The 12,043-nt window shown below is 55.4% G+C and overlaps 1 protein-coding gene across 1 annotated transcript in view; it reads left to right on the forward strand.

Annotated features, from left to right (window-relative positions):
* CPXM2 (carboxypeptidase X, M14 family member 2) overlaps nt 1–8,766 on the forward strand; it is an 83,642-nt gene extending 74,876 nt beyond the window's left edge. Inside the window, exons 12-14 of the mRNA XM_090278712.1 lie at nt 2,322–2,461; nt 5,068–5,167; nt 8,248–8,766. Of these exons, the coding sequence (XP_090134838.1) occupies nt 2,322–2,461; nt 5,068–5,167; nt 8,248–8,516 (509 nt within the window). The 3' untranslated portion in view covers nt 8,517–8,766. The remainder of the gene's footprint in view (nt 1–2,321; nt 2,462–5,067; nt 5,168–8,247) is intronic.
* Nucleotides 8,767–12,043: the final 3,277 nt, after the last annotated feature.

Raw genomic sequence — 12,043 nt, forward strand, 5'->3', positions numbered from 1 at the left:
CTCCTTAATCATTCTTCCTCCTGGTGCTGTGAGGAGGCCTGCGGATTCATTTCTTTGTAGATTAATGAGATGTGATTTCTCATTTCCTCGCCTCTCCCTCCGCCTCCGCCGTGTCTCTCTGCTCACGTCTCACCCACTCATTAGCACGGCGCTGATAGGCATTGTTCGTGGAGAGCGGAGCTCCGCGCATCTCCAAATGCACATTGTATGTGGGGTGTGCTTTGTGACTCCAAGGTGGCGGGAGACCCTCTTTGTTCCTGTGCCCTCCCCCACAATGGAGACAGGTGTCCTGAGAGCGTTGGGCACACTGAGCTCTGGGCCCCTGTGGGAGCTCATGACCAAGCAGGGTTCTGGGCAAGGAGAGGACACAGGGAGGGTCTCGCTGTCCCCGGCCAGGACTGATGGCTCAGGAAGAGCTATCAGTATCTTGCCCGCACGTGCCACTGGCTGGCCTCCCGGTGTCCTCGGTAACTCCACAGTTGGGGTTCAGCTGAGTGAGTGGAACTGGCCTTTGGACCCGCCTTCTTCAACCAGACCAGGCCCCGGTGAAGGATTTTCCAGGAACGTGACAGCGTCCCATGCTTTCACTCCACGGCTCACATGTCCTTGTGTATCACACAGGTTGTAGCTGATGACACATGAGTGGTTTGAATCTGGAATCTGCAGAGAGAGTGACTGTGTGTTTTGTACCATTTTGCCTGTGACTTTAGAGATTAGGCAGCAGATTGGTACAGAATTTCTCTTGGTATCCAAAGTTGTGATTTTTAGCTACACATGTATACGGAGCGATGCATCACTTAGCATTATGGCGAGCGAAGTGAGGAGGAAGGGAAGGCAGGACAGGGGAGGACCGAGACTGGTCAGGTCACGGGAGGACCTGCTCTTGTTCTCAGTCCACACAGGGAAACCCAGCCCGCCCACTCCGCTGTCTGTGCGCGTGGCCCTGAGAGCTCCCTAGAGGCACCTTCTGCCGGTGAGCTTGCTGGTGACCACGCAGAAGGTTGCCGCACTGTGTTCTTGCTCATCACTCTGCTGTCCAAAAGCAAAAGTGTTAGGAACAGAGCCACTGGGACTCTGTGCCATCCAACATTCATTAATCTTTTTCCCAAATACTGGGGACAGTAGTAGGTTGACTGGTAGCCCCCCAAATATATGTTTACCTCCTGACCTCCAGAACCTGTGAATGTGACTGTATTTGGAAAACGGGTCTTTTGCAGGTGCGATTAATTTAATGATCTCATGACAAGATCATTCTGGGTCACGTGGATGGGCCCTAAAATCATTGACAAATGTCCTTATAAACAACAGGAGAAAACATGGACACAGAAGAGAGAGTCCCGTGATGACAGAGGCAGAGACTGAAGCCATGCGGCCAGAAGCCCAGGGCCACCAGCGGCCACCAGAAGCTGGAACTGGCAGGAAGGGCTTTCCCCTGGAGCCTTTGGAGGGCCCACAGTACTGATACGTTTGATCTCAGCCTTCTGGCCTCTAGAACTATGGGGAGATCACATCCTACTGTGTGAAGCCCCCCACTGTGTGGTCATTTGTAACAGCAGCCCTAGGAGAGGAACAGGGACCGATTCCATGTCAGGCCAGGCCCTTCACGTGCAATGCAGTCATGTGAGGATGCGCAGGCCGGCCAGCTCTGGGGCTCCGCGGTGAGGGCCTTTGCCCCGCAGCCCCTGGACAGGACACCTGGGTTCCAACCCTGACTCGCGCCCTTTCCAGACACACGACTCTGAACGTATCTCTTAACCGCTCTCTGCCTCAGCTTCCGTATTTGTAAAGTTGGGCCGTGCTGCGTCCTGCTCTGCTGGCCTGTGGGGAAGACTGGGGCAGACGGCTAGGTCCTGGCTCCCGTGCGGCGCTCGGGTGACAGTGGCCTGGACAGCTGCTTTTATGAACGACGATAGAAAACTGTAACAAAGCTGCAGCTGAGAGCAGCGTGATTCCAGAGATAAATTTAATTAACTACTAAGAAACGCATGCTGTTAACTAATGATACCCTTATTCTGAAAGTAGTGTTAACCTGAGCTTAATGCGTAAGAGGATTTGATCTGAAAAGCACTTACGTCACTTCTCCTTTTGTCAACGGCGCTTCCATGGTGCCTGTCTTCCCGTAAACCATCCCGCCGCATCCTCTTCCTCTCTGCACCCCAGACCCATCCCCCAGCACTTGCTCTAATTAACTTTTTGTCCCTGGTAGATGCTCGACACCTCCTTGCTCACAGGACATCTTCTGAACCATGCCCTTGCCTGTACCTGCTATCTCTCCAGTGCCGCCTTGAGCCTTGTTCAGTAACGTGTCGGTTGGCTTGCAGGTCTCAATGACTTCAGCTACCTTCACACCAACTGCTTCGAGCTGTCCATCTACGTGGGCTGTGACAAATTCCCGCACGAGAGCCAGCTGCCTGAGGAGTGGGAGAATAACCGGGAATCCTTAATCGTGTTCATGGAGCAGGTACGGCGTGGCCCGCGCTGCAATGGGGAAGTAGAGAAGGAGTGAGGCCCTTGAGGCGGCTGAAAGTGAGAGATCGCATTAGTGCCTCAGACTGTGGCCGTCACCCTAGGCTGGTCATCCTGGGCTGCCATTGCCCTGGGTTGCCATCGTCCTGGGCTGCCATCGTCCTGGGTTCCATCATCCTGGGCTGCCATCACCCTGGGCTGCCATCGCCCTGGGCTCCATCATCCTGGGCTGCCATCGCCCTGGGCTCCATTGTCCTGGGCTCCATCATCCTGGGCTGCCATCACCCTGGGCTGCCATCGCCCTGGGCTCCATCGTCCTGGGCTCCATCGTCCTGGGTTCCATCATCTTGGGGTGCCATCACCCTGGGCTGCCATCGCCCTGGGCTCCATCGTCCTGGGCTGCCATCGTCCTGGGCTGCCATCGCCCTGGGCTGCCATCGCCCTGGGCTCCATCGTCCTGGGCTCCATCGTCCTGGGCTGCCATCGCCCTGGGCTCCATCGTCCTGGGCTCCATCGTCCTGGGCTGCCAACGTCCTGGGATCCATCATCCTGGGCTTGATCATCCTGGGCTCCATCGTCCTGGGCTCCATCACCCTGGGCTCCATCATCCTGGGCTGCCATTGTCCTGGGCTCCATCATCCTGGGCTCCATTGTCCTGGGCTTGATCATCCTGGGCTCCATCATCCTGGGCTCCATTGTCCTGGGCTTGATCATCCTGGGCTCCATCATCCTGGGCTGCCATTGTCCTGGGCTTGATCATCCTGGGCTCCATCATCCTGGGCTGCCATTGTCCTGGGCTGGCCACTCCAGTGTGGGAAGGAACCAATGTTTGTTTGTTGGACTCAAGCCAGTGAAATGTAAGTCAGTGTTGATCACTCCCACAGGTTCACGGTGGGTGAAGCTAGTCCGGGGGGTTTTCAGATACTACTCTGTAAGAAGGGAGGTGAGATGTCCAGGCTCCTTGTATTAGTCAGCTAGGGCTGCATAACAAAATAGACAGGCTGGGGGCCTAAACAACAGGGGTTACAGTTCCGAAGGCTAGAAGTCCAAGATTAAGGGGTCTGCAGGTGGTTTCCCTCTGAGGCCCCTCTCCTTGGCTTGCAGCCGGCCCCCTTCTGCCCGCCTCCTCACGTGGCCCTGCCTGTGAGGGCGTACAGTCCCGGTGTCTCTGTGTGTCCACATTTCCTCCCCTTATAAGGACACCAGTCAAATGGGATTTGGGCTCACTCTAATGACTTCGTTCTAACAAACTTCATCACTTCTTTCAAGACACTCACCAAATATAATCACATGTTAAGGTACTGCGGGTAAGGTCTTCAACATATGAAATTTGGGGGGGACACAGTTGAGCCCATAACAACCTTCAGGCCGAGGAGTCCCTGCTGCGGGCGACAGGGCGCCCCCCCGCCCCCGGGGAGCAGTTCTAACAAGTGCCCACTGAGGTTTCGAGGTTCCCCTTGCAGCCATTGGTGGGGGGCTGCTCTATACATGAGGAACCTCGCACCCCTTCCCTGCCTCCCGCTCTCGAGGACATGCCGTGGAGCATTGAGGGCACAGGCTAGAGTTTGGTGCTAAAACTGACTGAGTAGCCCCCATGCCCCAAAAAGGAACAGACTAACCTGAATCCAGAGGAATAAACAAAGATGTGTGTTGACCCTCTTGCATGACTCTACCATGATTCCGGCCCGTTCGGGAGTCAGCTCCCGAGGCCGTGCACGGAGCCTGCCCCTTCTTCCCCGCGTGCTGTAGGTGAGTCCGAAGGAGCATCTGGCAATGGCCTGGGCTGCCAGCTTCCTGCACCTGCAGCTCCGCACCGTGGCAGAGGCTGACCCAGGACCCAGCGTCCACCTCTGTCCCGGGAAGGTCCCCGGCGGGTCGGTGCAGCCCCCAGGGCGCTGAGTGGGCACAGGGCGTGTGAGCTAGCTCTTCACCCTTGGGAAGCTGTGCGCCCAGTTTCTGTCTCCTCCCTGGGATTTCGTGAGGGAAAAGAAAAGAGAGACAATCCTGATCCTTCTAAAGTCACGATCCCAGTTTAGCCAAAGGGCCTCCTACGGGTAAAATGCCCAGGGTGAGTGATAAGTATAAAGAACGTCTTTGGAACCGTAGCCATGTCACCTTGGATTGTCACATTTTACTGCCGGTGGGAAGCTGAGGCCCGAGGGTCAGAACGGATGTGTTGTGTCACTCGGCCAATCAGCGGAAGGGCTGCAGCCCGAGCTGCTGTTTACCGGAATGGCTGACTCTTCTTTTCTCTCTCACCCTTTCTCGTCTACATATAATATAAAGTCCATATAGTACAGGAAAATTAAAATAAATATATGTATAAAAAGTCCATTTTCAAGTGGATATTTTTAAACCAAACCATCTCAGAGCCTAATACTTTTGAACCCTCTGACATGTTTTCACTCCGGTGCAGAGGCCCAAAAGGAATACAGAAGTCTGCACACCAAATCCACACAGCGCCAGGGAGCTTTGGAGCTTGGTGCGGCACCGTGGGCGTTCCTGGTGGCGCCGGGCGGGCCCTAGGTTCATTGCTCTCACGGTGCGGGTTGGGTGGGGTGCGCTGGTGAGCTCACCCCGTGTCTTGTGTTTGCGGAGCAGGTTCATCGCGGCATCAAAGGCCTGGTGAGGGATTTACACGGGAAAGGGATTCCAGACGCTGCGATCTCCGTAGAAGGCATCAGCCATGACGTCCGAACAGGTAGCTGCAAACGTGTGCATACTTTCTCTCCGGAGGAATAAATACCCATTTTCTGGAAGTGTTCGAATGAACGCGTGGACCTCACGTGGTGTTTGCAAGACTGCGCAGTGAGTGGGCGAGCCAGTGCAGGGCCCCTTCCGGTCCTCCTTGCTGCACCTCCTGAAGGGGGGGAGGGGTCTTCCCCCCAAGCTGCTCACCTGCATTAGCTGACACTGTCTTCCCAACCAAGCACCCCATTTGACCTGCGAGGAGACGGAGGGCCCGGGGCCTCGGGGTGGGTGAGGCTGGAATTCAGACCTGGCCCTGTGTCCTGCGATGCCAGGCTACCTGCCTAGGAGGCCAGTCACTATGAGAATGGCTGGAATGTGTCTGAACTGTACAAAGCGACCGATGGCCATGTAACGCCCTGAGTCACGCTCTGTCCATGTAGTTGCCTGTTTCTTCATCTAGCATGGTCCTGGGTGCGTTGTAACCCCTCATAGGCATTCATTCAGTCATTTGTTCATTCATTCATTCATTCATTTATTCAGCCAGCAAATGCACTTGCAAACCCCTAAGGGGCCGGCTGCCTGTGCGGTGAGGGCCTCCTTATGAACACAAGAGGCTGTTGGACCGCTCCGCATAGGACTCTACTTTAAACATTGCTAATGGACCCCTTTGAAAGAGTGATTCCTAAAAGAGCCTGGAACATTCCTTGGACTATTAATGCCTTGTACGCACTGTGAGAAAAATGGGGGATTTAAACCGAGTGAGAGATAAAGAGGCCCCGGGGCCCCACAAGCTTGCAGAGAGTCCTCTGCCTAATGAGCTCTGAATTCCAAGCCCCTGTAATCAAGGCGACAGTTTCGATGGGCTAACGGGAATTGCGTCTCCCTCTGCCTTTATGGGCCCCATGAATAACTTCCCGGTGTGTTCTCGCGCCGCTGAATTCCACACTTCATGCACGGTGCCTTCCTGTTTTCCTTTCAGCCTCTCTCGGTGCTGAGCATCGGCTCTGAATTTGCCTGGATTTCTGTCTGAGGTTTACATGATCCGACAAGTTTTATTTCAGGGGGGATTTTGTGCCACATAAATAGGGGTGTGAAATGGAATGCTACAGAGAAAGAAGCCAGTCAGAACGCTCTCTCAGTGCACAGAAATAGGTTGGCCAAGTACCAGGCTCAGAATGCCATGGGACTGTCCTTCGCTTGGTGGATGCTAACCTGACCTGCTGTCGAGTGGACAGTCGCTGGGGCCTGCATTGGCCCTTCAGATCACCAGTGTCGATGGCACCAGCTGTGTGTCACCTACCCCTGCAGCTCCACAGCATGCTCCCTGCCACCCCCGCCACTCCCCCCACCCCCCCCGAGCGGACCTGATGGCTCAGGGGGGGCAGTTACCCAACAGTAGCTGAGACTGAGCATGCCCAGCTTCTCGTGTCCATAAGACAGTCTGACTTACGTAACCATGTCTGTCTTCATCCCACTCAATGGAGCCAGCATAGTGGAGAAAGTGCCTTGGGGAGAACACACTGCAAAGTGCCGGAGAGTAAGGGGGAGGTGCCCACCCCCTAACCCAGGGGCGGGACAGGAAGAGGATGTGTGGTCTGGCAGGAGGACACGTGGCAGGAGAAGGGCCGGCTCCCTCAGTTTCCCCGGAAGCGTGGGAACCCAGAGAGCCGTCCCCTAAAGGGGGACTGTGTGGCCATTTGATCGCCTGTGCAATGGCAGTAGATTTGGTGGAAAACTGCATTTTCACTAAAGGAAGACACAGGGCGCAGAAATGCAGGAGCCCCCTACCTCGGTGGAGCTCCTGGTCTCTCACATGGAGTCCGGTCTACCGGACAGCAGACTGTGTGAACGCGGGAGACCTGCTGACGGATTTCATTTCTCTTAACTTGAGGCCCCGGGACCTCACAATGTGACGTGGGGCATCTCAGATGAATCGAGGTCGGAACGTGAACTTAAACACGCTGCATCACGGTGTTATCTAGGTCGGGGGGGTGGGTTTCTGTGCTCACTCCCATGTACACGGAGAAGACTTCAGGGCTGACTTCACACTTCATCAAACCCAGCCCTTTCTCTCCTTTACCCGCCGCTGAAGCTTTAGACCAGGCAGGGCCTTCCCCTTGTTGTAAGAGAGAGAACCAACCCTGCCCCTGGGAGACCGGCTGATCACCAGCTGTGTGACCTTGTGCAGGAGATCACAGCTCCCCAGGCATCCGCGTGCTGACACGGGAAAGGGAGGGCTCATCCGACCTGCATCAGAGTTTCTTGGAGGGTCAGCGGGCCGGCGTGGGCCTCTTCCGCGTGCGGTGTTCCCTGTGGGGGTTGCTGTGTCTCGTTTTCTGTCTGGCAGCCTTTTTAAGGTCAGGGGTCTGTGTTCCCAGCAGGTGGTAGGCTCCCGGCAAGGAGTGGCCTTGGCCTAGACCCCTGCTTTACACAAAAGGGATCTAACCTAGAGCTCAGGATGGATACAGGTCCCGTTAGGTGCTCGCTGGATAACTGACCGACGGTGTAACTGGGGAGGCAGCGGGTCGGCCTTGCAGCTCCAAGCCTCTCTTGGACCCAGGACTTGGAAATGGGCTGTGGGCAGAGGTGCGTGTACCAGGACCTCCTCCCAGGCCCTTGGCCCTTGTCCCACGTCGTCCTTCCCTTCTCTTTCCAGAAGTGAGGAGCCCCACCCCTAAATTACTATTCTATATTTATAGCCGCGCTAAGGAAAGCCAAAACGCCACGAACTGATGGCTTTTCAAGGTGGCATTTTACGGCGAGGGCACACCGCTTGGAAGCCCAAGTTCACAATGAACGGCACGTATTGTCACGGAGTACAGAGTGTTGGTGATCATTTCTCCCCCTCTGCCTGTGTGTATTAACACTGTGAGGAGCCCACGCCCCCAGTCCCTGCCTGTTCAAACCATTACGGGGGCTTCCAAAGAGGAAACCGTCTTGGCTTCCAAAACGCATTAAGCATTTGCATCCGCAGGGGCTTGGCTTCCACACAGCCCGCCCCGGAGTCCCTCTCTGGTCCTGAAATAACAGGGCTGCTGGGATCCGCACTGGGCAGGAACTGCGCCCAACGCCTCTGCTTTCCCTTCACAGCCAGCGACGGGGATTACTGGCGCCTCCTGAACCCCGGGGAGTACGTGGTCACAGCCAAGGCGGAAGGTTTCACCTCGTCCACCAGGAACTGCATGGTGGGCTACGGCATGGGCGCCACCCGCTGCGACTTCACGCTCAGCAAGACCAACCTGGCCAGGATCCGGGAGATCATGGAGAAGTTTGGAAAGCAGCCTCTCCGGCTGCCCGCCCGGCAGCTGAAGCTGCGGGCTCGGAAGAGGCGGCAGCGCGGGTCACCTCCTGCCACCTGAGCCGCGCCCAGACCCCGGCAGATGACACCGCCCCCCCTGGCCAGAGCTCCCTAGAGGACCCGCTCCCGGTCGTTGGCTCTGTAATTCAAGGAGGCCTGGGAGAATGTGGGCGCTGCAGGGCTGGTCTCCAGGGGAGGGCTGAAGGCTCGGGGTCTTTTCTTTCCTTTGTTCCCATGTATCCAAATGACTTGGACGGAGCAGCAGAGAGAGGCTGGTGCGAGTGAGCGGAGTCAGCGGGTCAAGCAGAAGCGGGGGGGGTGGGGTGGGGGGGGTTGCTCAGGGGCTCCCGGCTGCGCAGGAGGGGTAACTGGTGCTTCCCCTGTTTGCGTGACAGCAGGCTCCTGTGCACCTGCCACGTGCGTGGCTGAAATGGCTGCGTGCCTGGTGCATTGCTGTCCCAAATGTCACCCTTCACATTCTAAGAGAATCCACCCTCTCTGGCCCCAGGACAATCCAAGCTGCTACAAATCAATTCTGCAGTCTGTTGACAATAGAGGCATTACCAAGTGAGCCGCGTCAGGCAGCCTCTTGAGTCCATGTATTTCCCTTTCCACAAAGGGACAGCGTGCTCATAAAAGGGGAGAATGGCTGAAATAAGTCAAGAGTGATGGCTGGGCAGCAGGCATGCCGGGGGCTGGTTGTGTGCATCCTGGGTTTACAGAGAAGCCCCGAATTTCCTGCAGCCCTGGGGGCTTCCTGGGTGATGACAGCAGGAGGTGCCAGCTTCCTAAGGGACCGCGTCTAGCATAGCCGGGCTCCTCTGTGAGCTGCTAGGACTTGGAAGGAGGCGACAGGCTGACCTCCAGCCCTCTCTCTGCCCCAGATGCTCCTCCTTCCACGGACGTGAGCTCTCCTGACCTGGCAGGCACTTCCGACGTATGGAATACCAGACGTCCGCGACCTTCCAGGTTGCACTAAAGTTGGTGAAAAGCTCTGAGAACTAATATCTGGGGCCCGTCGGTTCAGGAGGGGTTATTGAATGACCATGCCAGAAAGTTTGTCTCACTTCTTATGACTGTTGCTGCCTCCCTGACCTGGGAAGAATGAGAAAAATAAAAAAGCAAATGGTAAGATGCCTCTAGCGTGTGGTTTTCCTGGGTAGCCTCGCCACCACACCCGGCAGGACTGGCTGGAAGGCGGTGGAGGCAGGTTCCCCACAGCTCGATTCCACGAGGCCCTGGAAGCTCTTCCTCCTGCCCGTCTGTCCCCTGCCACGTAAACACAGCCCCAAGTTCACAGCCAAGGCACAGGGATGAGATAGGAAGGGGTGCAGGAGGGGTGCCTCAAGTTCCCATCCTTGAGCTAGTCCTGCCCCCCTGGGTTTAGGCGTAGGAATACCAACGCCCACAGAGGGCACGAAGCATCCGAAGTCACGTTGCACACAGCAGCTGGGACAGGATGCCCAGGGTAACGCTCCCTGAACTGCCTCCCCGCAGGCCCATGACTAGGTCCAGGAACAGCCCTGGGCTCGGCCTCCGGGCCTGACCTTCTTTGGAGCAGACCATGCCCCCAGGCACTGATAGAAGCCTTAGGAGCCTCAGGTACATTTCAGAAATCAGGGGACAAAAGATGGGAACCCTCATTTGATCAACTTGTCTGGGGAAACTGTTCGTGAGGGGCTGATGACGTGTGTGTAACCCCAAAGAAGGTCGCAGAGCCTGAGTCTGGTTTGTTTTGCGATCATGACTCCCCGTCCACTTGGAGGCGACCTGACAGCTGGGTGCTGTCCTGACGCGTGGCCCCGTTTTGATTTCCGGTTTGTGCCGCTCATCAGAAGAACAGCTTCCGCGTCACCTGCCGCCAGGTCAGCTGCCATTTCTTGCTATCTGGTCTATCGTGGGAGGAAGGGGACAGGACTCTGCTCACACCCACAGGGCCTTGGTCAATGGACTCTGTCCACGCCTCATCCATCCATCGGCTTTCTGGGGCCTCCTCCAAGCCGGCCCTTGGAGCAAGGCTGAGCATGCAGAGGAGCTGAAATTGCCAGTTCAACCCCCAGGTGTGATGGGGGCCTGGAAAAAGGGGAAATTTGGGAGAGGCCTTGAGCCAGATGTGACCAAAGTACCCAGTGTATGTCCTGGGACCCTTTATAGTTGAGGTGGAAAGACACCCAACCATTCCAGTGACCGTGTGGAATTACAGTAACTCTTACTTGCTTCTGGAATGGAAATCTTGCATCCTGCCGTAAGCAATGCAGTGTGGAGTCCCTTGAAATAAGACAAGCTTTGTTGTCAAAGGCCTTTATCAGGAAAGTGTCTGCTGTGGTCCCCTCCTGAGACCACACTGGGACTGAGGATAGAAAAGACCCCAGCCTCTCAGCTGGAGCACAGGCAAACGCAGAGACACGCTGATGTACTCTGCTGGCCACTTTAGAGACTGGTCACTTCTCTCTAGTGACAGGGATAGGGGATGTAGGGCAGGAGAGGGGGTCCGCCCATCAGCTGGATTGGGACGGTGAACTGGCATTCACTGGGTAGCCCAGGAGAAGAAGAGCAGGGCAGGACTCTCTGGGGACAGGGGACAGTCTGTATAATCTGTACAATGGCACAGAGACACAAGGTGTGCTGTCTTTGAAGGGTTATAAAAGGACCCCCATCGGACCAGGGAAAAATCAGGTGAGGAAAGGCAGGTGATGGCAGAGGAAAGCAGGGTTGGGTTGTTTGTCTTTTTATTGATTTTAGAGAGAGAGGAGACGGGAGAGAGAGAGAGAAGAGAGGAAGAGAGAGAGAGAGAGAAACATCAGTTCATTGTTCCACTTAAGTACGCATTCATTGTTTTTTTTCTTGTACGTGCTCTGACCAGGGATTGAACCTGCAGCCTTGGCGTATCAAGATGACACTCTAACCAACTGAGCTACCTGGCCAGGGCTGGATTAGGTTTTGAGCAGGACCCTGTAAGCGCTACGGGGCCCTTGGAAAACAGCAGAGGCGACACACAAAATTCTAAGAAATACAAGAAAGCAGAAACATGGCTTCTTGCTGGGAAGTAATGGGGCCATTTCAGTGAGTCTAAAAATACATATGCTAAGAACCTTTCTTTTAATAAACGGAGTGGGAAATGTTTAATTCTATAAAAAGGAGGATAAATAAGCTTTTTAAAAAAAAAGTCAAGAAACTGCAGGATGGGCTTGAGGACCTCATTGCGAACCTAAATTTGGGCAATCTGGCACCTTTGCAAGCACTTCTCACACAGCAACTTGGCTGGTGCTGCCCCCCAGGACCGCAGTGGGACTGGGCGGCGGGGTGGGGGAGGGGTGGGGGCGGTGAAATTATTCCCACTTTACCACTGGGGAAGCGGGGCCTGAGGATGGTCGCTAAGTCCCCTATGCTCTTTTCAGTTTATGGGGAAGCACAAATTTTTAGGGAATAGCATTTAGTAAAAGGATCGATCCTTGAAAGCTTTGCAAGATGAGACTTTGGAGCAGAAAACTGTCCACAGTGGGATATTTCTTCTAACTGCATGCCTTGGTTTGGCATTCCCTAAAAGTCCCGTCTGAGATAAGAATGTGGGTGCAGGGAGTTTCTTTA

Source organism: Furipterus horrens, unplaced genomic scaffold (genome assembly GCF_987537825.1).
Source record: "Furipterus horrens unplaced genomic scaffold, mFurHor1.1.pri manual_scaffold_5, whole genome shotgun sequence".
NCBI lineage: Eukaryota > Metazoa > Chordata > Mammalia > Chiroptera > Furipteridae > Furipterus > Furipterus horrens.